This window comes from Molothrus aeneus, chromosome 7, assembly GCF_037042795.1.
Source record: "Molothrus aeneus isolate 106 chromosome 7, BPBGC_Maene_1.0, whole genome shotgun sequence".
Lineage (NCBI taxonomy): Eukaryota > Metazoa > Chordata > Aves > Passeriformes > Icteridae > Molothrus > Molothrus aeneus.
Window position 1 is genome coordinate 5,475,130 of NC_089652.1, and position 27,724 is coordinate 5,502,853.

At 42.4% G+C, this 27,724-nt stretch overlaps 1 protein-coding gene across 13 annotated transcripts in view; it reads right to left on the reverse strand.

Moving 5' to 3' along the window:
- The window catches only part of UNC80 (unc-80 homolog, NALCN channel complex subunit), a 126,446-nt gene that overhangs the window by 46,737 nt on the left and 51,985 nt on the right, over positions 1-27,724 (reverse strand). For 7 of the 13 annotated variants that reach the window (XM_066553631.1, XM_066553629.1, XM_066553628.1 and 4 more), the window contains exons 25-40: positions 26,238-26,371; positions 23,407-23,572; positions 19,821-20,024; positions 18,203-18,303; positions 15,409-15,606; positions 13,231-13,338; positions 12,404-12,542; positions 8,609-8,790; positions 8,115-8,246; positions 7,405-7,591; positions 5,801-5,932; positions 5,166-5,309; positions 3,656-3,756; positions 1,671-1,757; positions 741-924; positions 45-139 (exon numbers count right to left, since the gene is read on the reverse strand). In XM_066553631.1, coding sequence (XP_066409728.1) covers positions 45-139; positions 741-924; positions 1,671-1,757; positions 3,656-3,756; positions 5,166-5,309; positions 5,801-5,932; positions 7,405-7,591; positions 8,115-8,246; positions 8,609-8,790; positions 12,404-12,542; positions 13,231-13,338; positions 15,409-15,606; positions 18,203-18,303; positions 19,821-20,024; positions 23,407-23,572; positions 26,238-26,371 — 2,294 coding nt within the window. The remainder of the gene's footprint in view (positions 1-44; positions 140-740; positions 925-1,670; positions 1,758-3,655; positions 3,757-5,165; positions 5,310-5,800; positions 5,933-7,404; positions 7,592-8,114; positions 8,247-8,608; positions 8,791-12,403; positions 12,543-13,230; positions 13,339-15,408; positions 15,607-18,202; positions 18,304-19,820; positions 20,025-23,406; positions 23,573-26,237; positions 26,372-27,724) is intronic. The other 6 variants (XM_066553638.1, XM_066553637.1, XM_066553635.1 and 3 more) reach the window with 3 other exon arrangements.

The following is a 27,724-nucleotide window of genomic DNA, read 5'->3' on the forward strand; positions in this document are numbered from 1 at the left end:
GGCTGGTAAATTTAAGTTTGTCCAGCTCAAACACTCACACCTACCTTCAGCAGAGCCTCAAACTGTGTGTCCTCGTGGACTGGTAACTGCGTGGGGATGTCACACTCATTCTGTCCGTGCACAACAAGGGTTTTTGTGCCTGGAGGAAGAAAAGTTGTTGCATTTTCCTGGCCACTTTAATTAACTCAATTTCAAGAGACTGCCCATGGAGGAAAAGTGGTACTTGAAATTCATTCGTGGACAGGCAGACTAAGTGAGTCCTGTCTAGAAACATTAAGCAGTGTATGCAGAACATATTCTCACACTTCCACAGTTTAATGAGAAATTGATCTGTTCTTAAAGGATGAGCTGACCTTAGCAGCAGCTGTCAGCTCTGAGGAAGAAACATGCAAAAGGTCAAACCTGTTTATCAGCAAGCTATCTCAAGCCTGAATGATAGAGTTTTACTATGATGCTCCTGCCAACCTTTCACAGCCCAACTGGCACAAAGCTCTGGGCTGAAATACTGTTCTAATTCACTTTCTGTCTGCTTCTTTTAGAGCTCTTAAAGTGGTTTTCTGAATCTCAAGGAATCAGCAGTAGAATTTACTGACTGAATACTCAACTGAAGGAAAACTGCCTTAAAATATGCAGCCATTTGTAAGAGGTTTTTTTCTGATCCAGTTGTGATGTATCTTACTTTTGGTAAAGTGGGCCATAAACTTTGAAGTGAAGGAAATTTAAAGACTTATTTCTTATACCTGGCATTGAGGCAGTCACCAGCAGCTTCACTTCACACTGTTCCTTCTTCATGGTCTGTTTGAGATCCTTGAAGAAGAGTCCTTCAACATAACCCACCACTTCCCAAAGGAAGGTGAGAGTAGCAGAAATGGCATCCATGCCCCATTCACATGGAGTCCGTACAAAATACATGATCAATCCTACCTGCAGGTAATGAGAAAGAGGAATACCAGGTTGTATACACTTTTTAAACTGTGCAGAGTGCTGCATAAACACAGAATAACAGTATTGTTCTACCTTTCTTCATTCAGAGGGATAAACCCATTAAACTTTCATCCTGAAATTTTATATGTATTAAAGAACAATCTGCCTGCACTATTCTTCCTTTTTTCTAGAGATTATGAGGACTGGGGACAAAAAGTACTCTTGCCTTAAGCACCACTGCAGATGAGGAGAAGGGAGAATATCTGCAGTTAAAGATTTCATATTTTTTATGCTCTGAAGTGCTGCCATGTGGACAACTCACAAACTGTAGAAGGCTCCCCGGAGAAGCATACATCTTGTCTGCTTCACCTCCTAACTACATTTGTCCACAGTCTTGAAAGAAGTTGCTAGATCTGCTCCAAGAGGATTGTCTGTCAGCAAAGCACTTTCTGAACCCAAATTAAGTAAAATAATTAAAGGTTTCTGGTGCTGGGACCCTTCTAATTGTCTTCAGCTCATTGGCCAAGGTTCAGTTCAGAAATCCATGACAGGTTGCTTAGGGGTTTAATGAAAACAGAAAGGTTCCTTTTCCTCTCCCCAGAAGGCCAGAAAGCCTCATGGAAGCCTGTGTGCACCCACAACCAGGAGCAAGTATGAGCTATATAAGAAAAATTGAGTGCATTTATTTCACACATGAAGGCAGAGCAGAGATTCTGGGCTGCAAGGTGAGCCCACAAGCTACTCACCAAGTAGTTAAAGAGGATATGAGATGTCTGGGCAGGAAAGTCTCCAATATTCAACAAAAGCTTCCTTAGCATATACATCAGCTCATCCTGGAAGAAAAGCAAAAGTTTTTTCTTCCCACCAAAAGTGAAGAACAGATTTCTCCCTTTTATCCTTTCTTGCTTTGTTTCCCCCCATTTTTCCACAGTCCCTTTTTCAGCTTTGTCTCTCAGTGCATGAGGTAAAACTATACACCTGTTACTGCTCCCAAAAATTGCAAAATAAGACCCAGAGCACTGCACCCGGCCAGTGTCTTTTTCCCATTTTACCTCAGAGAGGCCAGTACCTCCTGTTGCAATTTGTGCTGACTGTAACACTAGTGACTGTGCACTGCTGTCCCTGTGCTTATCCCAGATGATCTTTGAACTCTGGTTCATCTCACCTCACCAGCTGTGGCTGTGGGGTGGGAGGAGTGGGCAGAATCTATCTTCCCTTCTTTTGGAGAGTGCCTGCCTTAAATGTAGGCTAAAATATTCCTCATGGTGTGAAGGGATTATAGAAGGGACAGAATCTCATTGCCAGCTGAAAAGAGACAGATGGTATCACAAATGTCTTCTTTGGCCCTTATCCTCCAACCCCACAGCAGGTTTGAGCCAATGTTGTAGGCATGGATATGCACAGGATAATCCATGCCAGGGATACACCTGTAGGGAAATACACCTGTTCTCTGTGTTCTGTACTTGTGGTTGTATGAAGAGATGGTGAAACAGCTTGCAATGGCTCAGAGGCCTCTGAGGTTGGACAGATGACAGCTTTCTTCTCAAAGGTACTGAACACACAACCTCTCTGACCAGAGATAGTGTGGATGCCCCATCCCTGGAAGTGTTTAAGGGGAGATTCAGAAGGGGTTTGTGTCACCATGATATTTTCTAAAAAATCCCTTCGTCAGGATTTCTTCTCCTGGCAAGATGAGAAGCCTCAGGTTCTCCATGTTTTGTTCCTCTGGAATGTGATTTAGAGAATTGTTTACCCAGCATGTGAATTGTTTTTACTTAATGACCAATCCCAGTCTAGCTGTGTCAGGACTCTGGTCAGTCACAGGTTTTTATTATCAATCTTGTCTAGCCTTCTGATGTATTCCTTTCTCTTTCTTTAGTATAATTTTAGTATATGATTTTCTTTTAATATAATATAATATCATAGAATAATAAATCAGCCTTCTGAGAACTTTGGACTCAATTCATCTCTCACCTTGTCCTGGGGACCCTCAAAACACTGCAACGATTGGTGACCACAGGTTTGAGCAGCCTGGTGCAGTAAAAGGTATCCCTGCCAGTGGTGGGGGGCTGGAAGTAGGTGATATTTAAGGTTGCTTCCAACCCAAAAAGTTCTGTGAAACAGACACAACCTTCTGACCTTAAATGAAAGCTTTGTGGGCAATAGCTGAGAAGTCTCAGGAATAATAAGTCCACCAACACCTTGGCTTGCTCAAGGAACAAAAGGACAACCTTTCCTGACATTTCTCAGGTTTAATATTCATTTTAGAGTCAGTTCTTAGGTAGTGGCTTGAAAGCTGAGGCCAGTGATACTATTGATGTCATACACCAAATATGCAGCTGAGAAAGTGATATGGAGAGTCTCCCTGCCTTCTACATGGTCAGAAGCAACATGCTTTTCTTCCATAAATCTTGGATAAGCCACAGAGACACAATGCCACCCCATCTTTCAGAGAACCTGAATAGAGTGGCATGAGTGAAGGCAATACGGCCTATGCCATGTTCACTAAACAACTGCTCAAAGCTTGGCTGGGAGCAAAAGCATTGCTTAGAGCTGATCAATCAGCTGTGTCCTGTTTACATCAGGGGACAAAGACTGAAGCCAAATGATGGCATGCTGCATTATAATAGCACATGTTCTTTCTCCAGTGATGTCCCTGGAGTGCCTGTGCTGGCAGCTGTGCTCCCCTGCCCTGAGGAGCTGTGTCCCTGCTGGCAGGGGCAGAGGGTACCTGTCGATTGCTGATGGTGAGCTTCTCCAGGAAGTGCCGCAGAACTGTAGAGGGGTCCTCAATCAAGCAGTTCCACAGGACCTGCTGAGCAACAGCACTGACTGGGAGAGAGAGAGGAAACCAGGTCAGAACAGTCTCTTGGAAAAGCCACGAACTGCTATACTTAAAAAAACCTTATTAGTCCCCTTCCTTCCTCGGTTATATTTTACACTGAACACCCAAGACACCATTTGATGCACTGGAACTCCTGGTAACCAGTGCAGTGATCCCAGTAATAATAATCACAAGTCTACTATTTCTGAACCTTCCCTAACTACTGGTGATATCACAGGAAGCCCTTCAGGACTGTTAAGGAATGATAAAGAAATAACTGATTGAATTCTTAGCTCCAGATGGAAAAAAACCCAGCAACTGAGAGATATAAATTCGTTTAGTTTGTTTTGTTCATGCACATAAGTTCAATTTCACGGTGATTCATAGAATGATTTGATCTGGTGTTGGTGAACAGTATTAGATAATCAGCAGGGAATTGTGTTGATGATCAACTCCCTGAAGTGCAATTAATTGCAATTCTCTGAAGGTCAACAACAACATAGAATTATTCATTATTTTGTTTTCAGTAGTCAGCTCCTGATCACAAAATCACACATACATTGTTTAGAGGGCTGGCTACATACAGCTGAAACTGAATACAAAATGTAACAGGAAGTTAAATGCACAACTGGCTGACATGACTAGCCAGAGATGAAGGAAGCAGAGCAGCCCACCAAGCCCATCAGGTATTACCACTTTCAATAAAACAAATACAAGGAAATGTACTATTAATTTACAAAGCCATCATAGGCCAATCACCAAAATGTTCAGGCTGTGTATAGGTGGCTTTCTGCTTGTCATAGGAACACAAAAATCTGAGTGGGAATAGATCTCCAGAGGTCTTCAGTCCTAGCTCTGCTTGGAGCAGGGCTGTCACCTACACTGGGTATGGTAACCACAGCTATGACTAGCCAGGGTTTGATAACCCCTGTGCATGGAGAATCTACAGAAATTAAGCTCCTGGTGATTAACTTCCTTCACCATTTCTAAACTGAACTTCCCAGGTTGTAAACTCTAAGTCAGCGTTCTTCTAACTCTCTGTTTCCTTTGAATCACACCAAACAAGCCTAGCTCCTACAAGTACTCCTCAAAGAACACTTGTGTTAGGCCTCTTACCATCCTTGTATCCCCCACTAAATTTTTTCAGCTTCTCAATATTTCTTTTGGGCCTCTTACCATCCTTGTATCCCCCCCCACTCAATTTTTTTCAGCTTCTCAATACTTGTTTTTAAGTAGGGGCTTTTTTAGGGTCCTGAAAGGGCAAAAGCCCCTCAATGCCAAACACAAATTATGTAGAAAATAAAAAGGAAAACCCTACAAAGGTACATTTCTATTACAAATCTGCATTCAAACAATTTTGAAAGTGGTTCTGCCATCCTTAAGCAACAATCCCATGAAGTTTAATCGAGGTCAATACCAGCTACTCCATCCTCCCGGACTTCTCCATCTTCCATCAGATGGACAATGGGGAGCACTGCTGCACAGATGCATGCTGGAAACACAGCCTGGGGGGGCTGGGGCACGTGGTGGTTTGGAGTGTGCTCCGTAGTGTGTTCTTCATCTGGAGCAGCGAGAGGAAGAGGAGTTAGGGAATACACTGTGCTGCTATCCATGCAGGTTAGATAAACATTTATGTTAGTGGCTCTACACACAGAACAAAGATCAGAACACTGTTCACTGTGCAAGCATGACAGGTTTGCTGCTATTTCAAAGTACAAATGGAGCCTCCAGCCGATTTCTTGATCAAGAATTTTCACTGCAAATGCATAATTTTTCAATTTACATTTCTTTTCTTGTAGGCAACCAGTTCCTTTTGCCAAAATCTCTTTTTTTCAGCTAGAGTGCTCCCTGTAGCACTACTCTCCAAGCAGAACACGAGAGGTAAGAGACAACAGGGGTGAATAAAATAATGAAGGGCAGTAATTTATTATAAAGGAGCTCAAGCTTGGGAATATATTTGACAAAAGGGAACACCAGAGCTTTATGGGTCAATAGGAAAGGCTCCAGTGAATGAAATCCTAGGAGGGAATGCTGCAAAGTGAAGTCACCCACCTTCTGCACTGACTGCTGAGCGCACTGACCACACAGAGCCACGGCGGAAGGAATAATTCCTGTGGGAGGTGCTGGAGGTGCAGGACGGGCTCACAGACAGGCGGCGGGAGGCCAGGTTGGCAACTTCTTCTACTGACAAAGAGAACAGGAAATGTCAATCCCGATCCAGGCTTCAAGGAAGCTTTTGAAGGATAGCAATTGCAACCCAATCAGAATGCTGAAGAGTCAAGTCAGGTAATTTTGTCAGGAGAGACAATTTAAAAGCTCTAAAGATCAGTCAGAGAGGTAATTTGCTCCTGCTTTGGGAAACAGCAGAACATTGGTCCATAAGAGTGTTCAGTGCCCTGGTGCATCACATTTTAAGAGAGAAAACCCTGAAAATCCCTGGGAAAGCCCTGAAAAAAACCCTGGAAAAATCCATTAAACCCTAGGAAAAAAACTCTGGAAAAATCCTGGAAAAACCTCTGGAAAAGGCCTTCAAAAAACCCTAAAAAAACCCTAGAAAAAGCCCTAGAAAAACATTGGAAAAACCCCTGGAATAATCGTGGGAAAATCTTGGAAAAACACTGGGAAAACCTCTGGAAAATCCCCTGGGAAAAAAAACCCTATAAACCCCAGAAAAAACACTCTGGAAAAAACCTGGAAAAACCTCTGGAAGAACACAGGAAAAAACCCTGGAAAAGCCCCTGAAAAAACCTTTTCATCCACTCCCTGTTAGCCATCATTGTTGCTGGTGCTCAGTTTTTCTTAGGAACTAGGATTTCTGCTCACAGATTTTCCAGTGTAAGCTTAGATCTCATCTACTCTCTACTCACCTAATGGCCCATACCTTGGAATGCCTTTAATGAAGTCTTTGTGCTCTGTTAGCCTGGGCCAGTAAAACCCCTCACCCACAGACTAAGCTTCTTGTGACTCGTGCCATGCAACTTTGGCTGACTCAAAGTCTGGTACTGAGCTTGATCTGGTCACCTGGGCTCCCCCAATATTCACCACAAAGGTAGAAAACCCCAGGGGCAATTCAGTATATCCTAAGTTCTGTTTCTTAAGACAGATACAGCCCTGTTTCTTAAGACAGATACAGCCAAAGAGCAATTCCTCCCACCCTTTAATTATTAAAGAGTTAAAGTTAGGAAAGATGGATTTCATTCCTAGTGTTGCATATTCTCTTGTGTTAAATCCTGCAATAAACTGGGAGTTTTGGGATGTTAAATGCTGTCAAGTTCCACTGAAGTTGGGGCAGATGGAGTCAGTATCTTTATCACCCAGTAAGAACTCAATATATCCAAGGGTTTGTCCCTTTTTTTGTACTAATTTTCAAATACACTTTTTCTCAATGACTTGGACTCATCAACAACTGGATGTGGGCTGGGACCTTCCCAACACTAAAAATCAATTTTCCTGGACATCACTCCCCTAAGCAGTGCTCCATAGTTTTCAAACACACTTTTTCTCAATGACTTGGACTCTTCAACAACTGGATGTGGTTGAGACCTTCCCAACACTAAAAATCAATTTTCCTGGACATCACTGCCCTAAGCAGTGCTCTATGTTTGTGGGAAATGGTCTCAGGTTGCTGGAATGCAGTTCCTGGTCCCAGAGCACACCTTCTTCTTCCTGCTCAGAGCTTGGTGTACAGGATGGCTCGTAGCAGGCCTCCTGAGTGATGGGGATGGCAGTGATGAGACTGGCTTCCCTGCCCAGGCGCTTCTTCTCTTCCTCCTGCTGCAGGTTCTTCAGGATATGCTCTGCTCGCTGATGGGAACGGGACACAGCTCGGGCAGAAAACGACTTCTGTTGGGAGCAAGAGAGAAGAAACAAAGCCTGAAGCTGTTAGGTAAGGTGCACACAGATTTTCTGACAAAGGCTTCACCTCAGTGATGTTCAGCAGCGCAGTTTCTAAATATAAATCAGACTAGTGCCAGCTGAACAGAGATTCACCAGGAGAATTATTGGAAATATACCTACAATAAGCTTTGGTGCAAACTCCTCCCAGGAGACACCATAGGAACCAGTGCAGACTAAATTGTCTCTCAGGCAGTTCTAGAGAAAAAAATCTTCTCTTGGAGAGAGAGCAGCTGTGTGCTCCCAAGATCTAAGTCAGTGTCTCTCACAGGGATATGAGGTGCAGTGCAGTACCTCAGTGAACAAACAGAAAAGCTTGATGCCCATGTAGAAAATTCTGTGTCCTACATGACTACACTAGATTTTTCCCAGCTGGGAAAGAATCTCAGAGATTAATCCACATCTTTTGGCTTAATTTACCACACATCTCTCCAGAGAAGAAGCAGTTCTTACTCTCAGGATGTCTGCTTACCGACTGATCTTCATTTATAGGATCCTGCACACTCCCACTGCACTGAGGGACCCAGGGAGGGTCAAACATTGGCACAGATGGCATCCCCAGCACAGGAGAAGGCAGAGTGAAGTTTATACTTGGAGGAGGAATCTAAACAAAACCATGAAAGACATTTTGTTACAGCAAACTATTGTCAGTATTGTTAATCAAACATGAACACAAGTACCCAAGGAATAAATTAACTCTGCCAATTTTTCCCACCTCTGTATCTCACTGGACTGTAGCAACATGTATGACACTCATCTTCTCTCATATTTCCTGACCTGAGTCCCCATTTTATTCTTCCTATTTTTAACAGGACTTCTCCATATCATCTCCCCCACTCGTCAGAGTTATACAATCTTTTTTCCCTAAACAGAGTTCCAGGAAATTTCATGGCAGTCTGTCATTACACATCTATCCCACAAGGCAAGCTGTAAATATCATCATTAAGCTTCATGTGTCTTATCTACCTTGAAGATCTGCTGTGCTCCCTCTTCCATCCTTGGCCACACTTGATATCTGAACCTCCAGAGTGTGTGAAATTTAAGGATGGCATTCAGTCTTTGCACTGTTTCTGGGTGATGGAATTCGGACATCAGCATGTCAGAAACAGCCTCTGGTACTTTCACAGCACACAGCAGGAACATGGCAGCTGCAGGGAGACAATATCTGATCACCTGTGTTTCTCAATAATGTGTTTATATTTGGCAAGGAAAAACTGCTGGTGTACAAACCCACACCAAAAGAAACCCCATAAACAGGATCACCAATCTACCAGGCCTAGAAAAAACTGTATTGCTTCATGAAACCAAGCACGTGTGATTCCACCTTTTGGAGCCACGCAGCGTTACAGCTGAAGCTTGCAAATTCTTCTGGAAAACCTGCTTTTTGAAATAGAGTACATCTTTGATCTTCTCAACCATGACTTGTTCAAAATAAGAACATCTCTTGAAGTAAAGGGACTAATTGAGTTTGGCTTTCAAAGGCTCCACTTCCAAGTGATTTCTGTGTTGATTAATCAAGGCTGATTTAACAGAAACTCTGCCTTTAGCAGAAGCTCTGGAACAGGAGACAGAGTCCCAGTAGAAGTCACCCAGATATTTTCATGGGAAAAAACAGATTTTATTTCAGTTTGGGCTCCATGCAATGATCCCAGTCTGTCTCCAAGACAAAGGACCATGCAAAACAGCATGAGGGTAGCTGAGGCAGGACACTCCCCAATACCACAGAAAAGTTTATCTGGCCTGTCCACCACCTGGCGAACAGCTCTGGACATCCTTCCCCACCCCTCCATGAAGAATTGAGGTGACTCAGGCCAGATAAAGGTCAAGCAGAGTTATCCCTGGTACCAGGAGTGCAACTCCAAATAAACAACTGAGCGTGAAACAAGATGGGAGGAAATAAGCTACAAATTCCTGACTGAGAGACAGCTTTATAATTTATAAAAGCTACACAAATTTCTACAGAGACAGAATTTCCTACACACTCCATGAAGCGTACAGGGGATCTTCTCCTGCAAGGTCAGATGTGACTCCACAGATACTTTCCCTGGGAATTGAAAGGAGAGATGCCATGCTTACCCCATTACCAGTTAGGTGGTAAGTACATTGGAGTTTAAGCTGTACTGTTTCTTTCCTAGCTGTAATATAGGTACCTCTATTGTGCACTGTATGTTCTCTACTAGTAGTTCTTTTTGTTTTATTCCTGTGTAGCAAATAGTCTGTTTAAAATATTATCTCTCTTTAGTTTGTGTCTATTAAATAAATAATTTATTCTATAATGAAGCAAATCAGCCATTATTAAAGAACTTGAGAGTGAGAGTGGGTTTTGCTGGCCACCCCTACAAAGCTATTGCCTGCTGCCAGAGGCCTGGGCAAAAGGCAGGGACTTATCTAAGCTCCCATCTCTATTTGTAATAGTTGCTTCAATGGATCATATTTCAATATATATAAAGAGACATTAATGAAAGTACAGACTGATGGAGGCCAGTGAATGCAGATGGTGTCTGAGGGGCACTGCAGGAGGCAGAAGCAGAGGGATTCCTGTTTCTGTGGGAGCTCAGAGGTGTCAGAGAATCCATGGCTTCCTTGACCAGCAGCTCACTGCAGAGCACTGAAGACAATTTCTCTAGATTTGGTGGCTGCTCCTCCACAGTAGCAAGAAGACATTTGCCAAATGTTTCCTTCAATGCTTATTCAGCAGGTGCCAGGCCCCAGAGCAGCGTTTGTGGGAGGACAGGACAACAAGGCTACTCTCTGACTGCCTGGGCTCCTGGTGCTGCTGAAAATCTGTGGGGACCTCCAGACAGTTCCTTCTGCTCTCTGATCTTCTCAAACTATAACAAGTCTTAGTAGGACACTTGTAAAAGGGTGAGTTCATTCTGAAGCAACCAAGAACAGAAACAGAGCCTTGGGAGAGGTCAGCAGATGGTGCTGTAATACATGAACAAGGCATTCTTTTAATCCATCTTCTTTTTTTTATCCAGTTTCTCTATAGCAACACTGGGGTTTTCAGGGTTTGACCTCAATAAATGCAATTTATGCTTGGGCTGTATTCACCTGCTACCAAAAAAAGCTACTACAGACCCTCAAATGGATTTTAATTCTCCCTGCAGGAAAGGGAGAAGAAGGAAGATGTATTTCAGAGGCTGCTTTGGAGCAGCAGCCAGATTGCACTCCTCATCCCATTCCCAGTAGCCCATGCAAATTTTTTATTAGAATCACAGAATCATTAAGGCTTAAAAGGACCTCTAAAATCATAAAGTTTAAAAAGTATCCAAAATTATTCCCTCAGAAAGGGACTTGAAGCAGGGAAAGGAGTACTGCATCAGGCAGATTACTTCTTCATCTGAATCCATTAAATGAATATCCTATATATCATATAGGCTCTTCATTCTTCCTGCTGTCCTAACAGCATCTGTTACACATAAATATCTCACTTTAGGGACCAAAACTGTGCATTTAAGTGCTGTGTTCCAGGTAATTGTACATCATGCTTTACAGTAGCATTAATACTTTGAATTGCTAAGGAAATACTTCTTCTGACACATCCTGTTTATTTTTTCACAGCTGGTCATTAGGTCAGTCATCTTTTGGCCAAGCAATAAACTCTGAACCTAGATAATTTCCATGGGAGAAGATCCAAGCTCATAGCAGAAACATTCTTATTACTACTTTGCAACAACATATATGATTTTATATTTTATTGTAATAAATTTCATCCCAGGTGCAGAATTTCCAAGTACTACTTTCACAGGTATATGATGTCCTAATCATCTGTCTTAAAGATACTTCTCAACTATGTGTCATCAGCAATCATCTCTGTACTTTAAAACCAAGTGGAAATGGAAAATTTAGATAATACCATACAATAACAGTACTTAATGAGCAATGCTGCTGTCTCCAAGCAACATGGGAATTTTCCTTTCAGCCTGACAGGAGATATGACTGTCATTCCCTGTGTCAGTTTTGGTATGGGCTCTCAATTAGTACTGATACTTTAGGTTTTAGCTTTTATATTTTTCAGATTCTATGCTGCTTTACTATGTAGGTCTGAGCTTCATGTTAGGGGATGCTGAGCTCTCTGCACAGAGCAGGGAGACAAAACAATTCCTTCTCTAGCTGGGGACCAAGGACACATGACCCAAATCTCAGGTCCAAGAGCATGAATAACGTGGACTGAAGAGAGAAAAACAAGAAGTATGGGACTTCATGGGCTGGAGCTGTAATTGGACAATTAACTCCAATATGGAAATGGACCAGAACTTATAAAAGTGAGTGACCCTGTGACCGGGTGTCCATTTTGTGACCATTTTGGTTCATCTTGGGTGTGGCCCTGGCTGGGCTCTTGTGCTGCCCAAGGTAGATCCATTGAGGCCTTTTAATAAATCCCTGCTTTATTTTTTAACTCCATCCAGCCTCTGTTCCAGGTCAGCCTTCACAAGGCATCAGTACTAACATTTCCATGAGGCAACACACAGAATGCTTCAGTAGACTCTGGACAGACTGAATCACTGTGTTTCATCTGCCTACAAACCCAATTGAATACAGATACTAATTTTAATATTCTCCAAACATGCACCACATGCAGGGCCTCAGAGAGAGTGCCCTCCTGATCCTTCTGACCACCTCTTTTCCTCAGAGCACACAAAGGTCTATGAAAACCAAGAAACACCTGGTGCCATTCAAATTCCTCCACTACAGAACTGCCAAGTGCTGTGAGTTGTGCAGCCACAGCAGCCACCCTGAGTGGTGTGGTTGTCTCACCTGCTGCCCCAGCCATGTGCTCATCCACGCTGAGCAGGAGCTCCCAGGCTGCTGGCTGGATGTCCCCGTACATCTCCTCGGTGAGGATGGGAGCTGCCTTGATCAGCAGCGACAGAGGGGCAGGGGACAGGCTCATCACCTGCAACAAACCAAGCCATGCCTTAGGGCTGACCAAATTATCCACAGGGGAGAACACACTCAGTGATTTTACCCTGGGTTTGGTCTGCAAATTACCCACCAATAACTTCTAGGTTCATCCATTTCAGAAAATGCTCCATAGATGGGACATGGCCTTCAGCCTATACTAAAAGGGCAGTGTTTCCAACTAAAGTCTTTTGCTTGTCTCTCACATCACCAAAGCACCAAAAAAGAGGACAGAAGGAAAGCCAAACTCTCCCAAAGTGGTGCACAACCAGCAATACAGGTCCATTAATCTCTCACTAAGAACAGGCTGTTGCTTCTTCAGGAACTTTGAACAAGTAAGTAGAAAGAAAACAAACACTGTAAACTGACAGGCTGCAGTTAAACATATCTGTGAATTCTTTGGTTTTTTGTATCCTCAGCTCTGGTGCATATGTCACTATGGAAAGCCAGAGATACAGACTGATTTAATGGTAAATATTTAAAGGATTCTTTGACCATGTTTCCCTAAGAGGTTTAAATTTAGTATTACTCAGATTGGGAAAAGATGTAGGGCTGAACTGATGGATATTCAGGAACAGTTCTTCACATGGGCTTGTAGATCCATATATATTTTCCCTCTTGTTGCATTTTAACCTGGCACCTATCTATCTGCCTCCCTAACTAGCATATGGCCTAATCAGTACCTGATTCCTGATGTATTTTAGCATTCCAGAGTCCTTCTTCCCTTCCAAGTTGATATCGATCACTCTCTTTTTAAGAGAAGGAGTTCTCAAGCATGACTTGTCTGAGCACTGGAAGGAAATAAAAACAAAGTGGAGTTCACTTTTATATTTCTCAAAATGTGGAAAAGGTGATTATGTACAAGAGGAATTTCCATATACTAGAAACCATCTAGTACCAGAGCTGTAGCACAAAGCCTTCTTCTTTGCTGGCAACAGGCCCAGGATCAGTGAGACAACACATTTCATCCAATTTTCTTCTATTTTTAACAATGCTTTTCCTAATAAAATCTTAAGGCAGGAGACAGTAAACCAAATGAACAATGTGAATGTTCTCTGCGTAATCTTCACTGGTGGCACACTCATGTATTTAGTTAAGTAGGTTAGAGGCAAAAAGTCTGCAGCTTCTCGCTAAAAAATTACCAATGGAAGTGTTCAGTGTACAGAATTATTCCTCTCATGCAATCATAGAATCATTGATGTGGGAAAAGACCTCTAAAATCATTGAGTCAAACCAGTAGTCTAATGCTGCCAAGTCCACCACTAAATCATGTCCCCAAGTGCCACATCCTTGCTTTTTTTTAAGTCCTCCAGGGATGGTGACTCCACTGCCTCACTGGGCAGCCTGTGCCAGGGCTGGACAAACCATTCAGAGAAGAAGTTTTTTGTAATATTCAATCTGAACGTCTCCTGGTACAACTGAAATGGTCCTGAGGCCATTTCCTCTCAGTCATGTCCCTTATTTTTTTGGAGCAAAGCTCAACATCCACCTGGCTGCACCCTCCTGTCAGAGAGTTGTGGAGACTGAGGAACTCCCCTTGAGCCTCCTTTTCTCCAGGCTGAGTTCCCCCAACTCCCTCAGCTACTCCTGGTGCTCCAGCCCCTTCCTCATCTCCATTCCCTTCTCTGGACACACTTCCATGTCCTTCTTGGACTATGAAAAAAAGCAAAGATTGTCAATTGCTCTCTGGAAGAGAGGACTGTGCAAAGGCCCTGCACGTCTTTGTAGGAGACTTCCCTGCCTCTCCAATTCTTTCTTGCTGCTGTTTCTTAAATGCTTTGATGGTTTGATGTCTGATGAAATGCACATCTCTTGCAATTCAGAGTTAGGGATGAAACGAGCCAGAGAAATGCACAGTTCTTTTGCTACCTTTCATGAAACATACCAGCTACTCATCTCTTGCCTGCCTTCTGCAGAGGAAATAGCTGCCTCTCTTTCTAAACAACTCTTGCTTTTTTGTGCTAGAGGAAAAATGTGAGGTTTACAGTTTTCAGGAAAGCAGAAATATTAGCTTCTGTTTCACCTGCTCTGTGCTTTATTCCAGGAAAACTTCCTTCAATTTTCTAACTTGACAGGAAATAAACAATCTCCCGGTTGATGAAGAAACATAATGAATTTTTCCCCTTCATATGCCACTTCCAGCCTGTTTACCCAGCTGAAAGCTTCATGACAGTTCCGTGAACACTTTTGTTTTCAGTGTTACTGCAAAGCAGTTGAATGGCTCTGCCATTACAATTATTCAGGATAACTGTAGTCTGTTTCTGCTGTGGTTTAACTGTTAGCACAATTCAGTTGGTGCCTGGGTAGGCACTTCAGTGAAAATACATTTCTGCTTTCAGGAAAGTTAAAAATACACTTTTACATATAAAAAGGCACAAAGTTGTCTGAATACCCTGCTGAAATGGTCATTAAAAGGAGACAAACATTAAAGATTAATGTGTACAATTCTTGGAACAGCTGAGAGCTCAGACCTAAAAGAAAGAAACTATATAAGATTTTACAAGAATTTCAAGAGTGATTCTTACTAACAGACAAGAAAAAACATGAACAAAGAGAGACAGAATCCACAGGGTAGTAAGTAGAGGCCAGAAAATAGCATTAAAATTGAAGTCAGGTTGTAAGCTTTTGAAATGACCTTATCAGCAACTAAGATTCATCCCAGTCAATACAGATGACATTCCTTACATAATCCTGAATGACTTAATTCGGCATTCAGGGGTTTTTTACAGCAAAGCCAAGCTTAGAAAAACCTGTATTCATTTTGTCATGAAAGAACTGTATGAGTGCATCACGCAGTTTTCAAAGGCAACGTGATGTGTCTGGACCAACCCTAAAACATTCTGCTTTTTCCATTTACTCACTTCTTTCTGCTTTTTGCCTCTTGCCACGTTGTTCAGAGTGCTGTTTTCCCTCAGGGAGTCCACTGTGTCCCCATAGAGCAGTTTGATGGCGCGGACAAGGCGAGCACAGGAGCGGCTGTGGTGGAGGTAGCAGTGGGGGTGACAGTAGTCAATGTGTGTGCAGATGAAACTTTGCTGGTTGCACAACAGGATCATAACCTGGAAATTAAAGCATAAATAGTTACCTAAAGAAAATGGAGCTACACAGGCAGGGACTGGGACAGTCAAGCCAGCTTTTCCTCAGCCTAGCTAGGGAGGTGTGAAGCTCAACACAGCCTTCATACTGACAAGAGGCTTGCAAACTAGCTGGGCATGGTTAAAGAAATATTAGCGCCAACAAAGAAAAGGAACAGAGCTGCTATAGATGCATATATTTGGCTGGTGGCAAGGTTAAGGGTGAGGAAAACAGCATCCTCTCAGTTTGCAGAAAAGATATTTTATCACCACTCTGAGATGAGAGCTTGGACTGGAAACCATCAACTGTCCAATTGTTATTAAAGCTGCAAACCCACCATGCTTGGGGTTAGTTTCCTTCAAGGGGTGCAGAGGGAAATATCTCAGTATGCTCTCAGGTAGAAATAGGCTGTGTCAGCTGCTCTGCATGTCATTGGGCAGATCCATCCAGCCCAGCTCTATGGTAGCTGGCTCAGTTGCTATTTCTATTAGTGTTGCCATATGGCAGCAAAGAGTAGTAAAACTTTCCTAGAAATCAGGTAAATATTTTGGAATTTAGCTATTCTGAGCCCTGCTCTGCTGCAGAAACACTGGTATTAGTCCCTAAGCTACTTCATTAAAGATTGCTCTGGCAAGTCTACCCTTGAGTGACCACTCTCTGGTGTAACTCAGATGGTTTCTTGCCAGAGGAGCAAAGCTCATCCCAGCAGTTCTTTGTACATTAATCTTCACGTTACACACAAACCCAACCTCTTATTACCACTGAGGAAAACACACAGGCATCTCCAAGCCATTCACACTGTAGGTCTTAAAAGGCCTTTATGAATCTTTGTGTTCCCCCTACAATCCAGTGCAGAATTACCCAGAACTACAGAAGGAATCTATCCCCATTTTCCATCCACTGTGTCTATGTCTGTGCAGCAGCAGTCTGATGGCTCTCTCTCCAGGCTGCCACATCATTCTCAACCTTAAAATACTGAAGCTTCTAAAAATGACAGGAGCTTAACCTAAAACAAATCTGTGTAATGTTTGTGGGATTCCTGTGTTTGCCTCCTTGTTCTGGCCTCCTAAAATTTTGGGGCCAATCAAGAATACCTCAATATTTGTATCAATGTGCAAATTATACAGCAGCACTGTAGAGCTTCTACCAGCCTCTGGTCCACTCTTATAAGTTGCTGTAATGTACACTGACACAGAGTGAGGTCACCAGGCTCCCTAAAGGACAGCTAAAGGAAACGTTGGTGCCTTCATAGCAGCAATTGGAACCAGTGATCCTTTGGAGTTGTTTGCTTGTGGCAACTCAGTAAAGCAGGCTTTTGTTTTGCCTGTAGTTTTAGTGACCATCTACCCACACCTTCTTTCTAACAAATGGAAAAAACAATAGCATTGTCATGTAATATTAAGTATTTGTGTGTCATTAACTGTACCAGGTGATTTTTCAAATTTACCTTTCCCCTATGCAAGCTAATCCTATGTAAAGTGAGACAAACATCTCAACCTTCTTTCAGAATTCATGAGTTCATGTGAAAGCAGCCTCCCACACTGAGCAAGGGCACCATGGTGTATTTTAAGCTGCTAACCAGGGAAATTCCCTTATCCACTACTGATACAGCATCTAATACATACACATATGTCTAACACACTCAGTTTAGTACACTGGAATTTCCAAATGAGGTATAACCATTACCAAGAGCATTAAAGTACTAAAGAAAGCAGGCTGGTCCAGAGATTGAGGTACTAGATTGGAAGACATGGCATTCAAGTTCCCTGCCCTGCCAGACTCATCTGAAAAAGAAAACTATCAAAAACTTTTTCTGACATCAAACTATTAGATTAAGCCTATTTTTGCCCACACCCCATAGGAATGGGGCAGCTGAGAGCAGCCTAGGTGAAATACCTGGGGAAAAAATGAAGACATCAAGTCAGTATTGAAAAATGAAGATATTAAGTCAGATATCAAGCTGTCATTCCCAAAGGCAACTCAAAAGTCAAAGGGTGTCTGTGCTCACACAGGACACCATCAATCATGGCACAGCAATGCAGACTTGCCCAAATGACTTCTGGCAAGTCTAAATCACAGAGATTTAAGTCTAAGGCACAGAGATTGCCCAGAGGGATGACTTAGACCCTGCATGACCAAACCACACCTGCACTGTTGTACTCCCTGAATGCTGCTGATCAGAGTCAAGACTACACAAGGCTCTGTTGGCTTACATGAGCAGCTTCTGAAATGCCACTTCCCAGAAGCCCAGCTCACACTGCAGTGCATTCTGTTGCTCTCTCTGAAACACACACTACTGGCCATGCTGGAGATAATGTACTGAGCTAATGTATTTTTCAGCTGGGGCAGTATGGCTGTCCCTGCACACCTAAGGAGAAAACAAATCAAATATATGAACTAGAGAGAAGGAGGTTTAATTACATTTTAGAAATGGCAAACACACAATTTCCAAAGGTCGCAGCTTGCTTACACTTTACGCTATATGGGAAAAGCACAAACTGTGATCTGGTTTTTGCCAGACAAAGGTGTTTTTAGTTGAAAATGCCATCCTTGGGAGCACTTCTGGCAGCTTGTACTTACGTGCAGCCAGGACATATTCCGGTGATAGTTCTCCTCCATGCCCGTGCTGCTCAGTACCTCGGGTTCAATGCTGGGCTCGCTCGCGCTCCAAGGGCTCCCTTCTTCAAAAGAAAAACACCCAAAAGGTTGTTGTTTTTACTGCTCCCTATGTGCTTTAAGACTAGGGACAGCACTTGTAAGCCAGGCCAGCCTTGTGGGAACAGATGAGAGTACACAGAATATGTCACACTGGAAAGACTGCATCTGGACATCCCTCCCCAGTCCTGTGCTGGCTTGACACCTACAAGAACTATTTGGACTTGACCCATCTTGTCATTGTCTCTCCATTTTATTTTTTTTTTCCTTTAATGGAAGGGAAATGGATAATCCAAAACCATCATAAACAAATTCTTTGCACCATTCAGATGCTGCAAATGGTTGGTTTAGTGATCTGCATTGACTGGGCTCTGTGGTTAAAAACGTCAACAAAAATCCAACCAGAAGTGGCATCCCACCGGAAATGCCAACAGGAAAAGCCCCTGCTAATTGCCCATAGAAACTGCTAATGTCATGGGGATGAAAGGGGAAAAAAATCCTGATACTAGAACACTAAAACACTTCAGAACTCAGCCAAGGGAGAGATTTCCCTGAGAATTTCACTGACCCCTGGGTGTCTCCTAACCACTTCATACCCTAAGGGCCTCCTATAAAAGTAATACTAATGATATTAGGGCTTGGCTGGAAATTACTTTTAGTTTACCCTTTTTCTCTTCTTTAAGTGAACTGTGACTCGTCAAAGTTTACAGAATTGACAATCTCACTCTCCATGTTCTCCTACTGAAGCATCTTTTGGGCAACATAAAAATGACCATTAAACTTGGGAGATTATTCCAGCTCCAAATGGATCCACAGCTTTTGGTTAACACCAATAGTGAAGGGAAGCCCTTTAATTCAACTGTGATGGAGATTTCACAGAGTAGGATGCACATCTTGTTTCCATAAGATAAATGTACAGACATCCATCTTTTAAATACTGAGGAAAGCAGCTGCAAACCACAAAAATAGATCTATATGCCAGTATGTAGAAATATAGTATGCAGCATGTGAATGTTATGTTCTGCATATATGAATACATGTTTTACATGTCACCAGACATGCTTATGACATCATATCTGACACAGAATATGAAGTACATGCCTAAATATATATGTGTTTATATATAAATATATACACACATATAGCCAATCTGTTGCTATGGACAATAAAATATCATATATACATATCACCTCATGTATTCATGATATCCTGTGATTTAAGGGTGTGTGTGTATGTGCATGTGCACAGGTGCATGTGCTCCCCTACAGACAGCAAGCGTTCAGCTGGCAGGCCAGCATTCTAAGAGCTCATGCTTTAACACAGTTCTGAACTGACAATCTGTGCGTGGAGCTGACACTGCACCCAGGATTTGTACCGTGCTCCTCCCAGGCCCTGGCCCAGGCAGCCCCTGAAGAGAACTCTACATTTTTCCTAGCCTGCAGAGGTGGGGATCTCTAGTCATATCTAGCTCTGCTGGGATCACATCAAGAGTTTAAGGTCCTTCCTAGTGTCCCCTCCCTTTCCACCCGCTCATCTAAGTTACCTATATCAGTGACAGTGTCCCTGCTGTGGGACAGCTGCAGCTCCTCATTCTCAGACTCTGAGTCCTGCCGTGATAACTTGGTGCTCTTTAGGCTGCCGGCCCGGCGAATGCTGGAAAGGGAACCCCCCTTCTTCACCCGGAAACTGCGGGTTCCTTTAATCTGGAGCAAGCGAGAGCCTCCTATCCTGATCTTCCTGCTGGGAACTGTATTGAAAGAATAAAAGAGGACTTTTTTCCCCTTAATTTTTCCCCATTTAAAAAAGAAAGAGATGCTGGCCCTCCCCGCCCTCCCAGCCCTTTGCTGCCAGCCTGTATTTGCAGCGTCTTCTGCCAAGGAATCAGAGTGGGGTCAGAGGCTCCCTCCAAAGCCAACGCCAATGCAGCTCGATCAATCGGGGAGTTTAAGATGCTTCACAAAAATGTGGTCAACACCTCAAATCCTGGAGATCTGGTACACCACCTCAGGCCTTGTCTGTATTTGGAATTAGCCCTTGTTCAACCACCAGCAAGTAGAGTCATCTGCGCTAACAGAAACCCAAAGCGTGGACAAGAAAATCCTACAATTCACACCAAACTGAATCAATTCCTGCCAGGAAGCAGGATCTGCCCAATGGATGTGAATTGCATTTTCTTTGCCAGTCCTTGGAGTTTACATTAGTGCAGCACCACCTCTTGCTATGGATAGCTGGCTGAATCCCAAGCATGAGCAAGGCGCCTTGGACAAACCTATTTTCCCACGGGCCTGGGCTCTGTAAACCTCCCTGAGCTCTGCAGTAGGATCAATGATTTATTTATACAAGAGGGGAGTCTGCTCCAGAGGCTAGCACTCAAGGCTTCTTTGAAGTGAGGTTTGCATAAGTCCGTGTCTCTGCATGTTACTCTTCATCATTAGAATGCTTTAGAGGAAACAGAAGCACGTAGATCTTCTCCTTCAGACAAATCAGCAGCTTTCAGGCATTAACAACATCCACTGACACTCTGCATTTTTGATGAGCACAGACATGGAATGGTTCAATGTTTAAAGCACCAACTGTTTGCACTTTCATTCTCCTCCTAGTTCAAAGGCAGTACATGACAGTATGTCAGTCCAAATGTTGCAACACTCAGTCATTTTACTGCAGATCTAACCAGGCAAGGCCACGTGTGATCAATTACCTTTGGCGTGTGGTTAGGAACCAACAGCACAGAGCTTTTTGGATGCTATGGGTAAGCAGAATATTTAAATGGAATTGTATTTTGGCTTCAGGATAAAGCAAACACACCTTTACTCCTGAGATTTCCCCCAGCTCCTCCAGAATGGAATTCTCACTCCCATTTCCAGTGGCTAGCATTCTGGTCAAAGGCAGCTGGATATTTTGGGAGCTACCCCTCAGTCCTCACAAACCAGTTGGCAAACCTCTGCTGGGTGATCAAAGAATCTCCCTCCAAGTGACCATGCTAAGTTCCTCAGCAATCACTACTGCTTGAACAATGTTCACGTCAGCTCCACGAATCCCAAACTGCTTCAGCACATGTAACTGCATTTCGTGAGGTCTGCAGAATCCCATTCTGGCACCCAAAGAGTACATGTGATCATCTGAGAGCCTGCATCTACCTAGCTGTGGTGTCTGCATTTCAGACCTACCTGGAGCAGATTCTATACAGTAAACCCGTGGCTTTTGGGGAGCTGCTAAGCCATGCCTGGGGGGAGCAATGAGAGCAAAGTTTTTAACACTCCAGAAAAACGAAGGGAAAAAGATTAGTACTCATCAAAGAGTTTGAGATAAAGAAACTCCTCACTGCAGGCAAGCAAAACTTAGTTACATTCACACAACAATGGTTTCTTATCTAGGAAAGTGTAGATTATGAAAGATGCCTCTGCATCTGCAGTGTTTGGCCCAGGTGGATTCCCAGAAGAATATGCTGTGGCCAAAGAGAAGAACATAATTATTGTAATTTTAAAATATAACATTACCTTGCATTTATTAAGCTTCTAAAATACTGGAATTACATTTTTGATAAGGTATATTAGGATTCAACTTTCCTATCATAGTCACTTTCCCCATGCCTAAAATGCAGTAACGAGGCAGCTTTAGTAAAGGAAAACTACATGACAGCTTAGGGAAAAGGGAAAATGGAAAGAAAACTCAAATAAAGCTGCAGGAAAATGTAGTTTAATGGGGAAAAGGTTGCAGAAAGTCAATACTATCTTTGCAAAAAATACATCACACCTGTAGTACAGTAACATGCAAAGGAAAAGCTAAGTCAGCATTGTCTCTAAGAAAAAGAAGATAGTTAGAGACTTTCCACCAGCAATTTCCAGCAGGAGTGCCTGCTTGAAGGTATCCTCAAAAAAAAAAAAAACCCAACCCCAACCTAAACTTCTTCTCATCTAAACAGGCAAAGAGACATCTTATCCCACACATCTTAAGACTATCAGTCAGACCATAAGGCTGTGTATTTTTCTGGGCTGCCAATATAGCAAGAGTAGACAAAATGAGGTTGAGCATCAATTTATCCAGCTCACCTTTCCTAGGTGAAGGAACTGGCTCACCAGACACACAATTTTGGGGTAAGTTTTACACCACACAAGTCTTGGAAGCATTTCTAGTATTTTCTCCAGTAATTATGGCAAGGTCACCGCTGAAGACAACACAAACTTTATCCAAAGCCTGCAGAAGTCAGTAAAAGCTCCTCCAAATCATTAACAGACATGACAGTTCTTAGAGGAAAACCAGCCACAGACCTCACTGTTGTGAAACAATCATTAAACATTTATCCTTTTCAAGCAATCATCAAAGTTATCATTCAAATCCCTGCACCTGTGAATTACTACTATGAGACAGAATGTAAATAGTTCTAGGAAACCTGTTAGAGGGTGATCTAGAGTTATCTGGCAGTTTAGTCTCTAATTGCAAATACACACAATGACTATATTGTATTGCAACACTTGTACCATCAGATAGAATGTGAGTCTTGCATGAGATGGCTCAAAAATGGAAACGATCTGCTACTCTCAGCAAACACAGTGAGCTTGAAGTCTGCTTGTACAGTATAGAGGATGTTGGTAACATCAATCTGCTAGCCATCAAAAGCCACACAGTGTATTTTTCATGTGGTAGCAAAGAATTCAAGAGGCCAATCACACTAATTTGTTGTGATGCCATGACTTCCAAACCCGTACAGGTTTTCCATGGAAAAAATACCAATCTTCCCTTCTATCTGTGATCTCCCCAAAGTTAAAAACTGTGATCAGAAAAAAAACAAACACCACTTTTGATCTTTATTTTTACAGTGAATCAAATAGTGATGCTTCTTCTCTCAGCATCCCACTTAGAGGCAGTTTCAAACAAGGTTTGCTCCTTTTTAGCAGTTGTGCAAAGCTTTCAATCGATTTCAGTCATAGCACTCTTTTATAAAATTTAACATCTTTGCTTCTCACATTCATTATATTGAACCCTGAAGGCAAAAGCGTCTCAGAAATGATTTAAAGCCACGTGACTCCATGGCTGCCTGCTTTTTAACACAGTCTATGCAAATGAAAACACAAAATCAAGCGCCACTTCACAAGCCCTGAGAGTACAAAAGCCTTATTGTTCTGACAAACCTTTTTTCTCCTCGAAGCCAGCCTCAGATTTGAGGGTGTGGCTGCTGCTGTGCAGGGAGTCCTTTGAATCTTCATTTTCGTCCAGAACCCCAGCAAAGCTGATCTTTCTCTCATACCTGTGTCGGTCCATCTCAGGATCCAGCCGCAGCCTGCAGCTCTCCAGGTCCTGCAGCAGAATGGAGACCACACAGATGTGCCAGCAGTATGAGCTCCCACTGCAACCAGAGAAGCTTCACAGAATTCACTGAATCGCTGGGTTGGAAGAGACCTTAAAGATCAGGAGTCCAACCCATGCCCCAACACCTCAACTAAACCCTGACATCCAGTGCCACATCCAGGCTTTTTTTAAACACACCCAGGGATGGTGACTCCACCACCTCCAGGGGCAGGCCATTCCAGAACTTTATCACTCTTGCTTTTTAAAAAAACTTTTTCCTAATATCCAACCTATATTTCCCTTGGTGCAGCTTAAGGCTGTGTCCTCTCATTCTGTCAGTGCTGTCTGGAGAAAGAGCCCAACCCCACCTGACCACAGCCACTTTTCAGGGAGTTGCAGAGAGTGATAAGGTCACCTCTGAGTCTCCTTTTCTCCAGGCTAAACAGCCCCAGCTCTTCAGGAAGAACTGCTTCAGATGGGGTTTATTTTAATCACACCTAAGCCACCTGCTCTTTGGCCTTGCAGCAGGCTGAGCCACCTGCCAGGATGGAAGAGTTACTAACCACTGAATTATTAGGATTGGAAGGGACCTCTGAAGATCATCTGGTCCACTCCCCCTCTCAAATCAAGGTCACTCAGAGCAGGTGACACAAGAATACAACCAGGTGGGTTTGGAATGGCTCCAGCTGTGAGCAAAATGAGCTTGTATCTGCTCCATGATCAGTAAAAGGCTTTGGGTGAAACTTCAGTCAGGACCCACACACAGGACCTCACTCAGTCCACAGCCTTGGCAAGTCTGCCTGCTCTATTGTTACTTAAACTAGCTCACCATAACTAGTTCAGTGGCAAATGTTTCAGTTCTTCAAGGCTTCCAAGGCTGTGCTCCTATCTATGGAACAGGTATGCCCACAAACACCAGTGCAAGTGAGATCTGCTCTCCTGAAACTCCAGCTATATGGATCACAACATTATGTACCTGATCTTCTTGGAAAGGAAGCATCACTCCAAAAATACAGAATTAATATTTTAATCTGGATTATTGTTACCTCTTTTTTCCCCTCTGTACATAGTTAGAAGCAGCACTCTATGGCCATTTTTTCTTACACTCTTACATAATGTGCCCTTGAAATTTCTTTCACCTATAGCTCACAGAATAATTACTCCTCCTTGTCTCCCATACACAAGTCTAGAAAGTGATTAACCAGTTGCACTTCTAGCTCACATAAAAGCACTGATTTTTGTTCATTATTCAACATATTCTTAGTTCCAAGCCTAACTACTTAATGACATGAATTCTAAACCATGGTATTATCCTGCTTGTGGATGCAGTCATTAATTATGCTGTAATATCACCAGTGCATTTAAGGAGGATTTTGCTGAATTTATTGCTTTTTAAAATTGTCCTTCTTGCATACCTTGGGGCTGAGCCACTTCATCAGAGGTCATCTACAGCCTTTGGAACCCTTTTCAGAACCTAATTACAATGCTATCTAGATAAATCAGCCTGTCAAGCATAAGTGCCATGACTAAAATTTGATCTGTCATTAACAAAAGCCAGGATAGGAGGGCTAAATCCTTCATGGAGATTTAACTTCTCTTTTTTTCTTTATAATTTTTATAATTTTTATCCTGGTTTCTTAAAGAAATTTGGCTTAAAAGCTGAACCTATGTCAGCCATTCAATTCTAATCTCATTCTATGTTAACAGGGTCACAGTCAACTCAACTTTGTTATAGATGGATAATGAGATGGTTGGCTCTTGCAATTAAGGGATGACTATTGTGTGAATATTTAGGAAAGTTTTAGTGATGTATAGTCATTGTAGTTTAGATGTCCCTTGTTCTTCCCATAGGGCAGTTCCCAGCACTGAGAATTTTTCCTTATGTAGTCCTTTTGTTGTATTTTTCTCAAGGTTTAATAAGCCTTTTTAAATTTTCAAAGTGAGCAGTTGTTTCTCACAACTTGTCAACAGATGACTGTGTGCATGTGTGTTTTTTGAAACAACAGGCTAAAGGTAATGTTAAACCACAGTATTAGACATAAGAAAATCCACACAAGAATTAATCACTGAAAATCAGTTTTCATGTGTTCTGCTATCCACAGGTGACACAGGTTAGTGTCAGCTAACCAGTTGCTTAGTTTACTGTTTATGCCAGGATTTGCCTCTGAGTCTCATGGAGTTTTTTTTTCTTTCTTTGCTTCTTTGTCCCCATCTCTTTCCTTTCTTCCCATTCTCCCTGCAATTCTCTGGGTCTGACCCAAACCAATCTGCAGCTTTAAAGCTCTGGCAAATTCCCTGCAAACCATTCTGTTCCCTTCCCCCAAATGTCCTGTTCCAATCCCTGGCCACTTCTAAACAGCAAGTGAGCATTTCAGCTTGTCACTTCCTATAGTCTATCTCCCACACTTCCCAAGTCCCCCAGTCTTTTTTTCTCAATCCCTCTTTTCCCTTTGGAAACTTTCTTTAACTTTCAGCAGCACATGTTGTGCTTCCATGGCCTTACCTTCTTAACCAACCCATTTCATGTACCCCGACCATCTTCTATTCACCACACAATGGCTCCTTTCTCCCTGCAGAGATCCACTGGAGTTTTTACCCCACTCTACCTCTCCTCAGAGCCTGGAATTTGGGATTCTGTAGGCAAATCCCTCTCCAGTGTGTGTGGCCCACTTACCACAAGAGGCTCAGTGCGTGGTCTGGGCATGTAGGGAAAGGTCTCTCTCAGGAACGTGGTTATCTCCAGGAGAAGCTGACAGGCTGCCATTTTTAGTGCAAAGGGACAACAACATTTGGTAGGATTCACAGTGCCTAGGAAAGAATATTTTTGTCATGAGCAAGGGGTTAATGCGAGATCTGGAGCCAAGAGGTGATGGACATTGTCACACATGGTGCACGATGCAAGCTGCACTGAAAAATAGGAAAACCCACACTTCTGTGCCATCTTTCCTACTAAAAGAAACAGAATCAATCAAATAGCAAACCATGTATTTACCAGCATGTGAAATAATACTAATATTTATGTTAAGTTGATTATATCATATTATGTTATATTACATTATATATTATATTAATTATATATTGTATTGTATTATGTTATATATTCTATTAATTATATATTATATTGTATTATTTATTATATTAGACTGCATTACATTGATATTGTCTACATTGATATTCCCATGATTATTTACATTGATAACATTATAGTATGTTATGCTGAAGTACCTACTAAACTAACCACAAGTTTGTGACATTTTCTACACATGTCATTTAAGGCTAATACAGGTTAAGTAGATACCCTTCTTTTATTTTTCAGTTTTGCATTCAGTCAAATCTTTTGAAGTTTTGGAAAATACAGAAATTTTCAAATATAGAAAATTATCTTAAATAAATGGAGTTATGACTAGCTGTTAAAGAGATATTTACTCCTGTTATTATTAATTACTACCCTGATAACTAGAAAAGGTAGCTTCCTTTGAAGTCAAGCTTCTGTAATTGTGCAAGCAATCCGTGTGCTATATCACTGCCCAAAGTGGGCCTTTATTCAGTGCTAAAAACAAATCCAGAACCATGGGAAGAGAAAGCAGAAGATAAAACACTACATCCAACTGGGAACAACAGTACAGGCAGACAAGCACCAGTAAACTGCAGCACACATGCATACACAAATGGTCTAAAGAGCACATCATGTTTGTTACCACCTTCAGCTACAACAGGATGTGTTTTGACAATTTATTTTGGTTCACAGGGTTTGCTATAACTTGCATGCCTATACAGACATTCAGAATCAGTGATCTGACACAGCTCTTCCACACTTACGTACGCAAGGCACAAATGTATGTGGTTTCACCATCTTGTTGTTATACAGATTTTTAATAATACTTTTTTTTTCATTTCTGCCTGAAAATCAGGCACTACACTGAAGGCAATATTTAAAAGTCTTTAGCAGAGCTGTGCCAATTCACATCAGCTGAGTTGACCCTTCAATGTTCAGAAACTGAAAAATGGCTGATCTTATATAAATATTTTGGCAGAAGTAACTGTGAGGAATGGAGCCTGAACCACTTTTGACACTCAGGTGACAGCAGGGCTCAAGAAACAAATTATGACCCTGCTTACAACTGCAGTTTCTGTGTGCAGGAATTGCAGCTCACTGCCTGG